Raw genomic sequence first — 15,607 nt, 5'->3', positions numbered from 1 at the left:
ATTTTCAGTACCATTGGTATTTATATTTTTATTGATTCACAGAATGGAGCCCAGTTGTCCCTCTTTCTCTATGTACCTGAACAGGGATGGAGATGCATGTTATCATGCGTCTCATTTAAAGTCCCAAAAAACCCCTTTACTCCACCTAAACTGACTGGCCGGGCAAGGAGAGCATTCATCAGAGAAGCGGCCAAGAGGTCCATGGTAACTCTGGAGGAGCTGCAGAGATCCACAGCTCAGGTGGGAGAATCTGTCCACAGGACAACTATTAGTCGTGCTCTCCACAAATCTGACCTTTATGCAAGAGTGATAACAAAGAAGAACATTGGTGAAAGAAAGCCATAAGAAGTCCTGTTTGCAGTTTGTGAGAAGCCATGTGGGGGACACAGCAAACATGTGGAAGAAGGTGGTCAGATAAGACCAACATTTAACTTTTTAGTCTAAAAGCAAAACGCTATGTGTGGCGAAAAACTAACACTGCACATCACCCTGAACACACCATCCCCACCGTGAAACATGGTGGTGGCAGCATCATATTGTGGGGATGCTTTTCTTCTGCAGGGACAGGGAAGCTGGTCAGAGTTGATGGGAAGTTGGATGGAGCCAAATACAGGGCAATCTTAGAAGAAAACCTGTTAGAGTCTGCAAAAGACTTGAGACTGGGGTGGAGGTTCACCTTCCAGCAGCACAACGACCCTAAACATACAGCCAGAGCTACAATGGGATGGTTTAGATCAAAGCATATTCATGTGTTAGAATGACCGAGTCAAAGTCTAGACCTAAATCCAATTGAGAACCTGTGGCAAGACTTGAATATTGCTGTTTACAGACGCTCTCCATCCAATCTGACAGAGCTTGAGTTATTTATCAAAGAAGAATGGGTAAAAATGTCACTTTTGAGATGTGCAAAGCTGGTTGAGACATCCCCAAAAAGACTCGCAGCTGTAATTGCAGTGAAAGGTGATTCTACAAAGTATTGACTCAGGGGGGCTGAATACAAATGTACCCCACACTTTTCAGATATTTATTTGCAAAAAAAATTGAAAACCATTTATAATTTTCCTTCCACTTCACAATTATGTGCCACGTTGTGTTTGGTCTATCTCATAAAAGCCCAATAAAATACATTTACGTTTTTGAATATGAGATACAACAGTCTGTCACATTAAACAAACAAATGTGAAAAGACACATAATATCAAATCGGCGCTCCTGTCAAATTGCTGAGAACTGACACACTTGCATATAAGGTAAATGCACATATAATCGCTAAACAGTAAATCGCAGATCTGGTAAGTGGATAAACGTGAAGCTAAAGTTCGTGGCTAGCTTCATAAGTGAATAAAGAAGTGGAGATGGTCAGATAGTGCACCAATCACCGTATTCAAACCCGTGCTCCACACGCCCCTCTGGGGTTCAAACTCACCACAAAGTTGCAGATAATAAGCATTCACGATCTCCCACTGATTTACTGCTGGGCCGGCTTGTGTAACAGACTGGGTGTGTGACCGAATCCAGGCTGTGCAGCCCAGGTTCGGTCACACACCCAGTCTGTTACACAGACGGGTTTGAATACGGTGATTGGTGCACTATCCGACCATCTCCACTTCTTTATTCACTTATGAAGCTAGCCACGAACTTTACCTTCACGTTTATCCACTTGCCAGATCTGCGATATTTACTGTTTAGCGATTATATGTGCATTTACCTTATATGCAAGTGTGTCAGTTCTCAGCAATTTGACAGGAGCGCCGCTTTGATATTATGTGTCTTTTCACATTTGTTTGTTTAATGTGACAGACTGTTGTATCTCATATTCATTTACCTTTTAGTTTAAGTGGCAGCCAGTTTATATACTTCCCTTATATTGCGATGAATCAAAGTGCCAACATTTGTTAATCTGTTTGGAAACTCATTGCGCTGGGTTGGAAGGAGATAAGTGAGCCTAGTTTTATTTCTTTCCTCTTTTTTACATTTACGTTTTTGGTTGTAACATGACAACATTTGAAAAATGTCAAGGGGTATGAATATTTTTTCAAGGCACTGTAAATTGGCCTTTTGATAGCTTTACACATTGGAAAGAAAATAAGTATTTTGCTTTTTTTGTTCAATGGCAAGAAAATGATTTTATATTGTTATTATTATACAGGATTTATATAGCTCCAACAGTTTGCAAAGTGCTTTACAATATTAGGGCAGACAGTACAGTTACAATACTATTCAATACAAGAGAAATCAGAGGTCTTTGCTTATTAGAGCTTACAATCTAAACAAATGGGTAGTAAGGCAAGGTTAAAATTCTCATCAACATTTTTTATTGGGTTTGTGTTAATTTGTCCTGTGTAGGCAGACTTTACCTGTATTATAATATTATTTATATTAATATTTATTTATAAATAATATATATATTTTTTTCTTTAATCTAACTTCTATATAGCACTGTAAATGTATGCAGTACTTTAAATGTATATTCGATGCCAGTTTTCTTCCTGACTTAATAGGAAGGCAAAGAAAAATGTACTAAACAGATAAACATTAACTTTAACTTCAAGCAATAACTACTTTAGAAAGCATTATATATCTTGGCAGCCAACTCTCCTTTTTATAGCTGTTCTTATCAGAGTTTATTGGCACTGAAACGAGAGGAGGAGGGAATTAACTGACACACTGCTGTGAAAGAGGGAAATTTAAAATGTAAAGATCAAAGGACAGAAGGAAACTTACTTTTATTTTTCAGAAAGTGAAACAACTAAAATACAGAAGCCAACTGTAGCTGAGCCTCATCACATCTCATACAAGGCAAGATATACAATCTTCTGAAATATATGCTTGTATTTATAGTTTGTACTTTTTGTATCTTAAATGAAAGCAGTTGAAGGGTTTTGTTTTTCATGTCTTTGTAAAGATTTACATAATGTTTCATTTTAAACAGAATTTAAAGAGAAGAACATTTCTACAGGTCTTTGTTCTTACTGCTCACTGGGGATGAGGTTCGGTTTCACCTCTACCATGGGTTTACCACCAATCCTGCAGGTTAAACATTTGTGTCCAAGAGTTTTTGTCCATATTCTCCTGCAAATTATTATTTTTTTTTGTAATCATAATGCACTTCATGGCCAGCTGGTTTATAAGGGCTAAAATGGGGGGATCTTGGTTAAGCCAGGCCTCTCAATTTAGAAGGGGGGCACAGAGTAGCCATAGTGTCAGTGTATAGGAAACTGCTGTTGGGAGAGCTAATAACTGCATAGGGATGGATTAGAGTCAGTTAGGAAACTGTACTTAACTTCTTATTTTTTAGCCCTGTGGGCATTTACCTAGCTTGCTGTTTTGTTTTGTTTTTTTGTTCCTATTATTGGGGCTCTTTTATCTTTTATTTTAGTTTGTGGTTGATTGTGGTAACTTGCAGCTTCTGTCCTGTCCGTGGTTATTTTTTTTTTTGCTGCAAGGATTCCCCTTTTTTTCCCCAAGCGACTTGGTAATGTTATTTTAATATCTTTTAAGGGCCTATAGGTTTTTGTTTTATGTTGGTTCTGAGTTGCTTAAAGCGCACCATTCTCTTTTTACTGACTATCTTGCAATTGCCTTTTGCAATACAGCACACCACTGCATTGCTGTGTCCTTACTTTGTTTGTTTTCAGATGCAGATTGTTTCTAGTTGACGTGTTTTAGACAATAGATTGCGTAAAAGTAAAACCATGAAAAATTCTAAGTGACAATACACGTTAGTGTTTTTATGAGTATATTACTGATATTTGATCTTTCTCATGAATGCGGAGTATAAGATTCGCTTTTTTTAAAGCTGAATTCCAGGAATTCAGCAACTTTGTAAAAAGGGCAGGAGTACTGTGAGTTAAGTCCAACGAGGTGCCTGCTGCCTCCTGGACTTATGTCTTTAATTTAGATCTGACAGGTTTATATTGTGCTCCAGCAAGATAACTTTAGGAGCTCAACACTGGATGCCCTGGTCCCTGCTCCTTCAAGAGTAGAGTCAGTGCAGCTACTATACCCACCTCTCTTCCACCTGCTGAATCACAGAAGCCTTTGTATTATGTGAACTCTTTCACAAAATACAAAGGCTTCTGTAAATGGCCAGCAGAGAGGAGTGGTGGGCATAGATGCTCTGAGTGCATCTCTCCGCTTTTAAAGCCCCAAGTGTCCTGAGTGTATCCTCCAGCAGAGCCATAAACCCATCAGATATAAATAATAGACATAAGCTCAGGTGGCAGGCACCTGGTTGGACTTAACTCATAGAGTGCCTTCACTTTTTACAAAGTTTCTGTATTCTTGGACTTCGGCTTTAATGCTGGCCAAATACAATAAGGGGAATTTATCAAAACTGGAGAAGAAAGACAGGACAACCAATCAGCGTCTACATTTAATGTTCAAAGCTAAGCTGAACAAGCTTTAAATGGAAAGGGATTGGTTGCCAAGCACATCTGCCCCAGTGCTTCAGTTTTATTAAACTCCCTCCATTGCATTTTGTAGGCAATTCTTATCAACTGTAGTATTGTCAACAAAGTTGTAGGTCTACCACCAGAATAAAACCTACAGTGTTGGGTAGGGGGAGCCATTGGTAAAATAATTCTTAGTTTAATGTTTCATTCTTGATTTTTACCAACATGATGCCAAAATGGTTAATTGCCAACTAATGGAAGAGATGATTTTAGGTTATTTATTATCAACACGTGTGGCTACTCCTCCTCAGCCACCACTCAGCATCAGACTTCACCTAACATACAATGAAAGCTTTTAATTTTGAACGAGCATCCAGACTGGGGGTGTGTTACCATGTATTCATTTTTTTGGTAAGCACATATTAAAGCCTTCTTTGCTTTTTTTTGATTTTGGACTCCATTTCCAGGCTCTTCAGGCTGTTCACATGAAACACACGGTCGTCTTCCTTTTTTATGTTCTCCGGTGGTCCTAAGTGATGCAGAGAATGATAATGATGTCATGACATCAACTCTGCTTTCTGCATCATTGTATGTATGCAGTTGAGGGAATCCATGACACCCTGACTTCACAGGTTGTCCTCGGTCTTCTGGGTTGAATGACACTTGATGGTGTAATTAAACCTTGTAGACTGAGGACTTCTAGTAAGAAGGTAATTACTACAGGAGGGCAGCACCAGAGAGTATTGCAGCCTGAAATTATTTTTTCAACACTTACTGGGAGATTAATTAAAAATAATTGCCTGGAGTTAAGCTTTAATAAATAATTGCTCTCAGATCTAGTAATGAAATTGATGAATGATTTAAAGGTTATGATTACAATAACATGTTACTGTTTTCATTTATCCACAACTCCATGTATTGGGGCACAGTGTACAGGTTCACCAACAAGAATGATGAAGCAGACTATCAAAATATTGGTTAAACATTTGAAGCGCCTGAAAGAAGAAGATTTGGAAACATTTAAAACAATTTTTTGCAAGATGAAGCCACCTCGGGGAAAAACGAAGATCCAAAACAATGATCTGAAAAATAAATCAGCTGCAGAAATAGCTGAGAAGATTGTTGAATCTTATACAGTACGAAATGGACCATCATATGTCATAAAAGTTCTAAATAAAATGAGTCTTAATGAAACAAGAATTGAGTTCCAGAAAGACATGAGACAAGGTGGGCACACATTAGTTCATATTCCATAACTTAGAAATGTTCCATACACAGGACCAATGCATAGATAAAAAAAATTCTTCCAACAGTCCTACATGTTTCTAATTGTCCTTATTTCATCATTATTCCATCCATCAGTAGCCAAGCAAATTTCATCTTACCTGACTATAGTAAATCTGCATTGGTCTTCCAAGGTTCCTTTCTTATCCAGGCTGATGTTTCTAAACATACCTAGGCCTAATGCCGCGTACACACGGTCGGACTTTTCGTCTACAAAAGTCCAACGGACGCCGACGGACTAAAGCTGGCTGGTAATCCGATCGTGTGTGGGCTTCTCCGGACTTTCAGCAGACTTTTTCAGCCTCAAATCCGACGGACTTTAGATTTGAAACATGCTTCAAATCTTTACGTCGTAACTACGACGGACCCCGAAATCCGCTCGTCTGTGTGCTAGTCCGACGGACAAAAACCCATGCTAGGGCAGCTATTGGCTACTGGCTATGAACTTCCTTATTTTAGTCCGGTGTACGTCATCACGTAGGAATCCGTCGGACTTTTGTGTGGTCGTGTGTAGGCAAGTCCGTTCGTTAGAAAGTCTGCTGCAAGTCCGCCGAAAGTCCGCCGGAAGTCTGTCGGACAGGCTGTCGGACTTTTGTAGACGAAAAGTCCGACCGTGTGTACGCGGCATAAGTCATCCAGTAGAGTTTCCAAGAGGACATACCCATTTGCTAAATAGCAATAAAGATCATTGAGGCACTGCTCTTGTTAACCCCTATTTTTTCATCTGACTAACCATTGCAGATCCATCCTTTCGATGCATGTAGACTTATTCAATTGTACCTGAGGAAAACATGTGAGATCTATGGATCATTTTTGTAGCTCCTGCAGGAAAGAACACAGGGAAATGTTATTACTGGAATGATTTTTTCATGAGTGGTGAAGCTCATCTGTCCAGCATATAGGGCTAAGGATCTTCAACCACTGGATAAGGTTGTAGGCTCTGGGGTGGGGGAAGGCCCCAGCGGTAGGTACCCAGAGGGAAGGCACACACAGTGGTTGAAAATGTGAAGTTCCAGAACCAGTAACAGAGTCTTTACAACAGTACAAAACAAGCAGCAACACCCACAGCTTTATGAGGGACTTGCAGGGAGAGAGAGTAATGCACAGAGGTTGGCTGCACCTGGCGCAAGGAGCGACTGTAAGTATAAGTACCAGAGAAGTTTCCCAAAGAGCTCTGACGAAAATCCCTATGCTGTCTCTCCTTCTCTGGAACCTTTCCCTACGCTAAGCACACTCTCCCTAACAGACGTGTTCCTGCCTGACCTAGCCACAGACAGAATGCGTGCCAACTTCATTAAGCCAGGGTTTTTTGTAAACCCTGCCCTCACCATCCAATCGGACAGTAGTCCACCTGATAACACATACGGAGGTCTGATAGCACATACGGAGGTCTAAAAGGAATGGGTATTCCTCCTGTCCTCAACTCTCCCTGCAAGTTGGATGCAACAGCGCCACATGTGTAGGGAGGTCAACCTACACCTGCCTACATTGTGGCTTCTCATTCCAAACATAGATTGGTGTCTTTGTGGACAGCAATATCTAGGGTGCTGAGCAAATCAATCCGCAGGACAATGAGTTGGGTTTTCTACATTTTAAAGCCCACAATCAAGCCTGCCACTTTGACTCCCCATCAGTTTGGTGAACAGATTTCTCAGGCCAGAATGTCCAGAATTAAAGTGTATTGTTGTATGACCGCATTCCTGTTCCATGTCACTTATTAAACATTAGATCCCATATGTATGCTGCTCTAGAGTTGGAAAGTTTGGAAAATGTTATGATTATTATGTTAGTAAATGTCATTTTTATTTTCTGACATAACCTCTATAGTTTGGGAACATACTGGGCTGTTGGAGTTTTTTTCATCTCTGTACTGGTCCTATGGGGTTATATAGTATATATGGTCTTACAATGTAGTATGTCATGCACGTTTCTGATTTATTTCAGTTGTATGATCCCAGAAGGCAAGTGACATGAATACACATAGATGACTTTAGCTGGTTCTAGAGGAGTCCAGACATGGTACTAGGTGATTGCCTGGAACAGAATTTGGAGACAGTAGTGGAGTCACAAAGAAAACCAGGGTCAGCAACAAGTGGGAATTGCAGTACAAAATCATAAGCTGAATCAAGATAGTGGATAAAGCTGAGGTCAGTAATTAGCAGGCAGTGGTAGAGAGCAGAATCCAAAATCAGGTCAGGGGTGATCCAGGTCAGTAAAAGGAATCATATGCAGGACACGGAGACTAAGCTTGTAAATGAACCTGAACACTTCGTGAACACATTGGGCAGATAATGAATCTCATTTCCTCTCTTTGGGCTAATTAACACAGGTACTAAACTGTATGTGGGCAGCCCATACAAAATGAATAGGTTTATGTTGTACAGACTCACCTGAACAGACAAAATTGACAGGTTCAAAGGGAAATGTGCAAAGGCCTGGATGCAGAGGTGTCCATCTGTGTGAATGAACCCTTAACATTTTTTTCTCTTTGAACAACTGCAGTAGTGCTGTAATTTCTGTTTAAACAAGTGATCTATTTCTATTAACAGCTAGAAAGAAATACAAAGAGAAGAGGAGCAATGCTAAAGTCCAGGTGGAAGGTATGTAATGGGTATAGGTTGACATTGGCAAAACTAAATTGGGTCTGTCATTAAAATAAGATGCCATTTTTTTTTTACGGCAAGCAGGATTTCAACACTTTACTGTGATGTGAGAACACATTAAAAACAAAAAACTTCCAGTAAAGTGTTGAATTGAAAGGAAAAATAATTCCAGGCAATCAAAAATGAAGCAAATGTAGGGTTTTACATAATCATGAGTAAATATTCTAATCTTAAATCAGACATCACTTTGAAACAACATGATATTATTAATGTTTTTTTATGGTGACAAAGTTTGTTTTGTGATTTTTTTTTTTTTTTTTTACTTTAATTTCATTCATATGGTCTTTGAAGAAGGTGACAAAGCTCATTTAAACAAGAACACCTTACAAAAGAAAAGTTCAAGTGTAGAGGCTCAAGACGGAGTACCAACATCTCCACAAACCCAACGAGAAGTGAATAGCATGGTCCCAAAACCTTGTTCAGACCAAGAAGATGGCAGAAATAAAATGCTAAAACCTAAGGCTAACCAAGAAGAACAAAATAATGTAGCCAGAAAAGTAGGTTCCCAAATTACAAAACTGGACACTAGCCAAGATACTTCTGGCATTCCCATTCCTTTAGCAGACCAAAATGAAGGAAAAACTTACATGACAAAACTTGAGGAAGGCCAAGAAGGAACAGACTATAAAGTTCTGAAATCTAACATCAAGCTGGAAAAACAAGAATCATTTCTGGAATATCGACTAAGCCAAGAATTTGGAAACACAAAAGCAATCCAAACATTTAGAAACAGTGATCTGCAAGAACAAAACCAGAACCTAGGAGACCCAAAAGATGATGTTCGTATTGGTGAAGGCATAGATGAACAGCCAAAAATTGAAGCAACAAAAGCTGAGCTATGCAAAACACCAGCACAAAATAGATCTATGGGCAAAAAACAAGAACATGAGCAGTTAAAAAGTCAAACTGGAAAACTAAAACAAACCCAACAAGCTAAAAAGGGTAAGCTCTTTGGTTGAATTACTTGTGTTTTTTTTGGCATGTATCGCTAAAGGTATCCAATCGGCTTGCATAATAAGATGGTGCAGTAACTCGTAGCAGAGTTTTATCATAAAATGGGAGAAAGAGAAAATATTATTTTATGGGGTTACAGAAGGGACAGAGGTGGTATCTTCAGTGCATTGATATTTTCTAGTAGTTCAAAGAGCAGGTCAGAGCCGATCCGCCCTATACGCTTACTACGCAAGCTGTGTAGGGCCCCGCTGCTGTGGGGATGCCCCCAAGACCAGGGGCGGGCTGGGCCAGGGGGCAGGGTGGCAATCTCCCCCCGGGCCGCTCTGATGCTTTGTAAAAAGGCTGCACTCATGTCTGGGTAATGAGGGGCCAGTGACACTATGCAAACCCACTTTCAAATGCTGGGTTTGCAGAGCTGCAGCGGAGCGGTAGGAATATGCCTGCTAGAGATGGCTGCATGGCTGAGCTGTGAGTCTCTCTCACACAGCTCAGCCTCAGAGCACACCGGCGCTGACAATGACATCCCCTCCTCTCTCTGCACGGACGTGAGAAGAGATAGGGCTCATCAGCTCCTCCTCCTCCTGGGTCTGCCCCACCCACACTTGCAGTTCCCGGGCATGTTTGAACCCAGAAAATAAAAGCTGCAGACAATCTGCGCCTCAGCCTCCATCCTGGGGTGAGTAAGCTCACCCTCTCTCCTGCCTGTCCCAGTGTATAAAATGATTTCAAGGGGTGCTCTGTGAACTTTGATATGTGAGGGGAGGGGGGGCAGGCTTTGGTGAGCAGAGACCCCCTTTACACCAGATTCACAGCACTCCCCCTTAAATCAAGGTTCCCAGAACACCCCTTACATCAGATCCCCCCTTAAATCAGGATTCCCCTTTACATTAGAGTCGACAGAGCTCCCCCCTACAGTGTAAGTGGAAATTCTGTGCAGACTCTGATGTAAAGGGGGGGCTCTGTGTAGACTCTGATGTAAGGGGGGCTCTATGCAGACTCTGATGTAAGGGGGGGTCTGTGCAGACTCTGGTGTAAGGGGGACCTCTGTGTGGACTCTGATGTAAGGGGGGCTCTCTGGGGACCCTAATGTAGAAGGGGCTCTCTGGGGATCCTGATGTAAAGGGAGGCTCTCTGGGGACCCTGATGTAAGTAGGGAGGCTCTCTGGGGACCCTGATGTAAGTAGGGAGGCTCTCTGGGGACCCTGATGTAAGGAGGGGCTCTCTGGGGACCCTGATGTAAGGAGGGGCTTTCTGGGGACCCCGATGTAAGGGGAGGTTCTCTGGGGACCCTGATGTAAGGGGAGGCTCTCTGGGGACCCTAATGTAAGAGGAGTCTCTCTGGGGGCCCTGATGTAGGGGGGGACTCTCTGGGGACCCTGATGTAAGTAGGGAGGCTCTCTGGGGACCTATGCTCATGGCATCATGGGTCAGGTAGAGGGCTCCTTAGCGGAATTTTGCTTAGGGCCCCAGGGAGGTCAGGATCGGCACTGGAGCAGGTAGTAGGTGGGGCAGTGCCTATAGACAAATCTAAAAAAGTGTAGGCTCAGAAAAGTATGGTTACCCTTCTTACCCTCTAACTATTCAGCATAGCAGATATGAGGGATGCTAAGGGTATACTGTATATACTATTTTACAAAATCTATTGGCAAATGTTTGCGTTTGATTGTCTAATTTTGCTTTTTAAAGCTAAACTCTGGCAGCTCTCTTTCACCTTACTAACATAACTTCACTGGGATAGTCTTAAAAAACTTTAGTCTAAATCTCCAAAATACCATAATCCATGGTCATATGATGGGCATGATTTTGAGTCTTCTATCTTCTTCATTCAAGAAGATTCTTCTTTGGGCATCCATGTTATTGGCTGTCCATTGGTGAGGTCTTCTCAGAATATAGAAGACTGTAACTTAAGATGTCAGCAAGAGACAGTGAGTCTGCTGCCGTTCTAGATCTCTGACTCGGGGAAACAGCAAGGTCCATGGTTGAAGTTAGGCAAGTATAAAAGATCTTCATATGGTATTTATACAAGAAAATTGCTGAATTGGTGACATGGGGTAGAGTGGGGGATGAAGATCTGCCTGGATAGAGGCTCTAGAGCCCAACTCCAGCCAAAAATTATTATTTTTTTTTTGCATTGAATTGGGAAGTATATACTATATATATATATATATATATATATATATATATATATATATATATATATATATATATATATATATATATATATATATATATATATATATTAATATATATATATATATGTATAATATATGTGTGTGTGTGTGTGTATATATATATATATATATATATATATATATATATATATATACTTCATGTTTTTATTGCTGTTGGATAGATTTCAACACTCATCTTGCCCCCGGGATGACCTTTGACAGCAGAATAAGAAATGAGTGAAGCATTTGTCCTAGGGACAGTAGGACACAGGAAGTAATAATAACCTGGCAGAGGATCTATCCCTGTCTCATTGTAGAGAAAAGTACTCTGTTGCTTTCTTGTTTTACCAATGGAGAGATTACCAGCCTGCCCTGAAAGGAGGTGAGGTGAAATTTTCCTAATGGAAATGCAGAAAACATAGTTCTGTCCCCTCCCTACCCTGTCCTAGAAAAACAATTTTTGCTGGCTTAGGGCTTTAAAATATTATATATACAGTATTTTCCTGCATAGAAAGTAGCCTACTGTACCCATTTACAAACTAAGGTGGTAGAACCATTTCATAAGGATGCCCTAATAAATGTCCCTGTAAGGTCCTAGTGCACATGGCCATTTGGTACTTACTATATGGCCCATGGGCCCCAGCAGCCCAAATTAAGGTTTGTCCTTAAAACGAAAAAAGACAGAGGGTGCACCAGCCTTGCACATTACCTTTGGAATACTTTAATGTATAAAGGATAAAAAAATGCATACTCACAAAGAGTATAGAGTCAAGCATATAGTAAAAAATCCACCAATTGCATCATCTAGCAAGATCAGCTGGCCAGTTACAATGGTTGGGATGTATAGTCCAAAAGCAACTGACGCGCTTCAAAGGTGGCCCTCTTCTTCAGAGCTTATCCTCAAAACGAGTCTGTTGCTTTTGGACTATACATCCCATACATTGTTGGATGATGCAGTTGATGGACTTTACACTATATGCTTGACTCAATACTTTTTGAGTACCGTATATACTTGAGTATAAGTCGTTCCGAGTATAAGTCGAGGCCCTAATTTACCACAAAAAAATGGGAAAAACTTATTGACCCGAGTATAAGACGAGGGTGAGAAATGCACAGCTACTGTAAGTGGAAAAGAGGGTCAACAATGCCCATTTGCAGCATCACTGTGCCCATTTGCATGCCTCACTGTGCCCATTTGCAGCCATAGGTCCCCTGAACTTCAAACTCGGTAGTTAAGGGTTCCTAGATGCCCCCTAGCTGCAGCCAAAATTTGGGGTCTGTGAACCCAAAGGGTCCCGAAATGACATTGCTGCAGATGGACACAGTTGACCGAATTTGGGGCCCCATGTCTCGGGCCCACTTAGTGCTAAGAACCCCAAATTTGGTGTGCAAACCCAGTAGAACCATAACATTTCCAAAGCTGGGGTTTCTAGCACCAAGTGGCCCCGAGATACAGGGCCCCAAAAATCAGTTCAGAAAATGTCAAGCACTTTTCTGCAGCAGAGAATGACATTTTCTGAACCGGCTTTGGGGCCCCGTATCTCAGGGCCACTTGGTGCTAGGAACTTCAGCTTTAGATATGTTGTGCTACCAGTTCCACTGGGTTTGCACACCAAATTTGGGGTTCCTACCTTAAAGTGGCCCTGAGATATGGGGCCCCAAAGTCGGTTCAGAAAATGTCAAGCACTTTTCTGCAGCAGAGAATGACATTTTCCGAACTGATTTTGGGGCCCCATATCTCAGGGCCACTTGGTGCTAGGAACTTCAGCTTTGGATATGTTTTGATACCATGGTTCCATTGGGTTTGCACACCAAATGTGGGATTCCTACCACTAAGTGGCCCTGAGATACGAGGCCTCAAAGTTGGTTCGGAAAATGAAATTTTTTGCTGCAGAAAAGTGCTTGACTCGAGTATAAGTCGAGGGGGGCACTTTCAGCACAAAAAAATGTGCTGAAAAATTCGACTTATACTCGAGTATATACGGTATGCATTTTTTATCCCTCTGTCTTTTTTCCTTTTTAGAGTCTCTTCTGGGTTCCCCCTGACCTGTTATGAGTGACAGCACAGCTGACGTGGTGGTTTGATTAGTGAAGATTGTTTTATTCCATTATTTCCTATCTCCTGCACAGCTATCTCTTAAGCGCAGGAGTTTTGTGCTTTTTTCTGTATTAAGGTTTGTCTTTGCCTAGGTGCTTACACAGAGACAAAGAAGAAAAATAGTATTTAAACTGGTGTCTTCTAGATAAATAAGTTGGGTGTTTTTACATTTCACACTTCCTTACTTTTTCTGTGTTGTCCATTCTTTTTTTCTGTGATATTTTATAATGGATCTTGCTCAGAGGAATATCAAATGTGATGCCAGTAATATTTCATTGGAGTAATAGGGCTCTGAATTGTAATGGAACTGTAATGGGAGTGAGCTCTAGCAGTCTCTTGTAACATGTTCCTAGTCTCCTCCAATCACTTGTATAGAATGTCTGTAGTCACTGACCATCTTCTCTAATACGTTGTGTCTGTTTTGAGAAGCAATACATTTCTCTGAACATTATATGCAGTCCTTTGATGATGTCAGGGGATTTATTAAGGCCCCCCATGTGTAATACATTAACCGCTACTGCTAAAAAAAATTCCCAGAATAGATCCAGCTGACTTGGGAAAAGTTTGGAATACAAGTGCTTATAGTAAAGGTATATATGTGTCTTCTTCTTTCAGGTGGAAAGCATTTTGTAGATCAACACCAGGTGAAATTAATAGAAAAGGTGACCAGTGTAGACCCAGTTCTCCATGATCTCATGGTTAAAAAAAATCTGACACCGGAACAATATGATAATGTGCGGAAGGAGAAGACCAACCAAGACAAGATGAGGACACTTTATCAATATATAAGAGGCTGGGGTGCCCCAGAAAAGGACACATTTCACCGTCTTCTTAAAAAACATAACCCAGTTCTTATCAAGGATCTCAATAGACAAAATAAGAAAAAAAAATAGTTTAAATCTTATTATTGTGTAAATACATTCATTATGTGTATTATTCTTGAATCTTGGTGTGTTTTGTGTAATTCTTTCAGATCTGTGCAGTAATCCAGTGTGAGGCTTCCTGTAATAAAGACCGCTCACTGCTGTTCTCTTCTTGTGCAGGGTGACTGGTCTTGTCTCCGCCCCCCTCCTGTAGTGGTTGGGGCCTGTTGGGCCCCTCCCACAGCACTGCTCTCTATACAGGTTATGTACAGCACAGTGATGATCTCACTGCTACTTATACAAGGTAATATCTGTTTCTGCAAAGGCATTTAGTGCACACAAAGTGGATTTACAGTATGGCCTTTGTGGCTATTATGGAATACTGTATATATAAATGGGCTTGTTCACACTTGCGATAGCTTATGAAAAACAATCTGAGCTGGATCGACCGAACCAGGGGCTCAGTAGTGATATATGAGAATACAAATAATAATGACATTTTTACCACACTCTTATTACACAATACCATATTTCAATACTTGAATGATAACTTGGTAACTCTTAGGGCCCTTTCACACTGGGGCGGGGTCGGCGGTGAAGCGCCGCTATTGTTGGCGGCGCTTTACCGTCGGTATTCAGCCGCTACCCCCCGCTAGCGGCCGAGAAAGGCTTAAAAACCACCGCAAAGCGCCTGTGCAGAGGCGCTTTGCCGGCGGTATAGCCACGCCGTCCCATTGATTTCAATGGGCAGGAGCGGTGAAGGAGTGGTGTATACACCGCTCCGAAGAGGCTGCTAGCAGGACTTTTTTTCCCGTCCTGCCAGCGCAACGCTCCAGTGTGAAAGCCCTCGGGAACACTGGAGACACAGCAGCGGCTGTTTCGGGTCGGTTTGCAAGCGCTATTTGTAGCGCAATATCGCCTGCAAACCGCCCCAGTGTGAAAGGGCCCTTAGTGAATAGCTTTCCATGGCTCCACGAACTTATGTAAACAACTGGTGTTGATTTTAGCTCTGGTGATTCCTTCTCAAAACAAACAGACCTTCTAGCTCACACTTTAAAAATGCACGGACAAAGTGTTATACTTTGCAAATAGCTTGATAATTTAATCAAGACTTATTTTTAAATTTAGAATGAATCTATTTTTAAACACATATCACAACAAAACCATTGTACAGACTTTGG

The 15,607-nt window shown here is 41.2% G+C and overlaps 1 protein-coding gene across 1 annotated transcript; it reads left to right on the top strand.

The window, feature by feature from the left end:
- Positions 1-2,669: 2,669 nt before the first annotated feature.
- Positions 2,670-14,456, top strand: LOC141147954 (uncharacterized). Its single transcript, XM_073635114.1, has 5 exons — positions 2,670-2,798; positions 5,323-5,620; positions 8,227-8,277; positions 8,632-9,282; positions 14,179-14,456. The coding sequence occupies exons 2-5, from the start codon at positions 5,344-5,346 to the stop codon at positions 14,454-14,456; spliced, it is 1,257 nt and encodes a 418-aa protein (XP_073491215.1). The 5' UTR covers positions 2,670-2,798; positions 5,323-5,343.
- Positions 14,457-15,607: the final 1,151 nt, after the last annotated feature.

This window comes from Aquarana catesbeiana, linkage group LG06 (genome assembly GCF_042186555.1).
Source record: "Aquarana catesbeiana isolate 2022-GZ linkage group LG06, ASM4218655v1, whole genome shotgun sequence".
Classification (NCBI taxonomy): Eukaryota; Metazoa; Chordata; class Amphibia; order Anura; family Ranidae; genus Aquarana; species Aquarana catesbeiana.
This window is presented reverse-complemented; position numbering and strand designations above follow the sequence as displayed.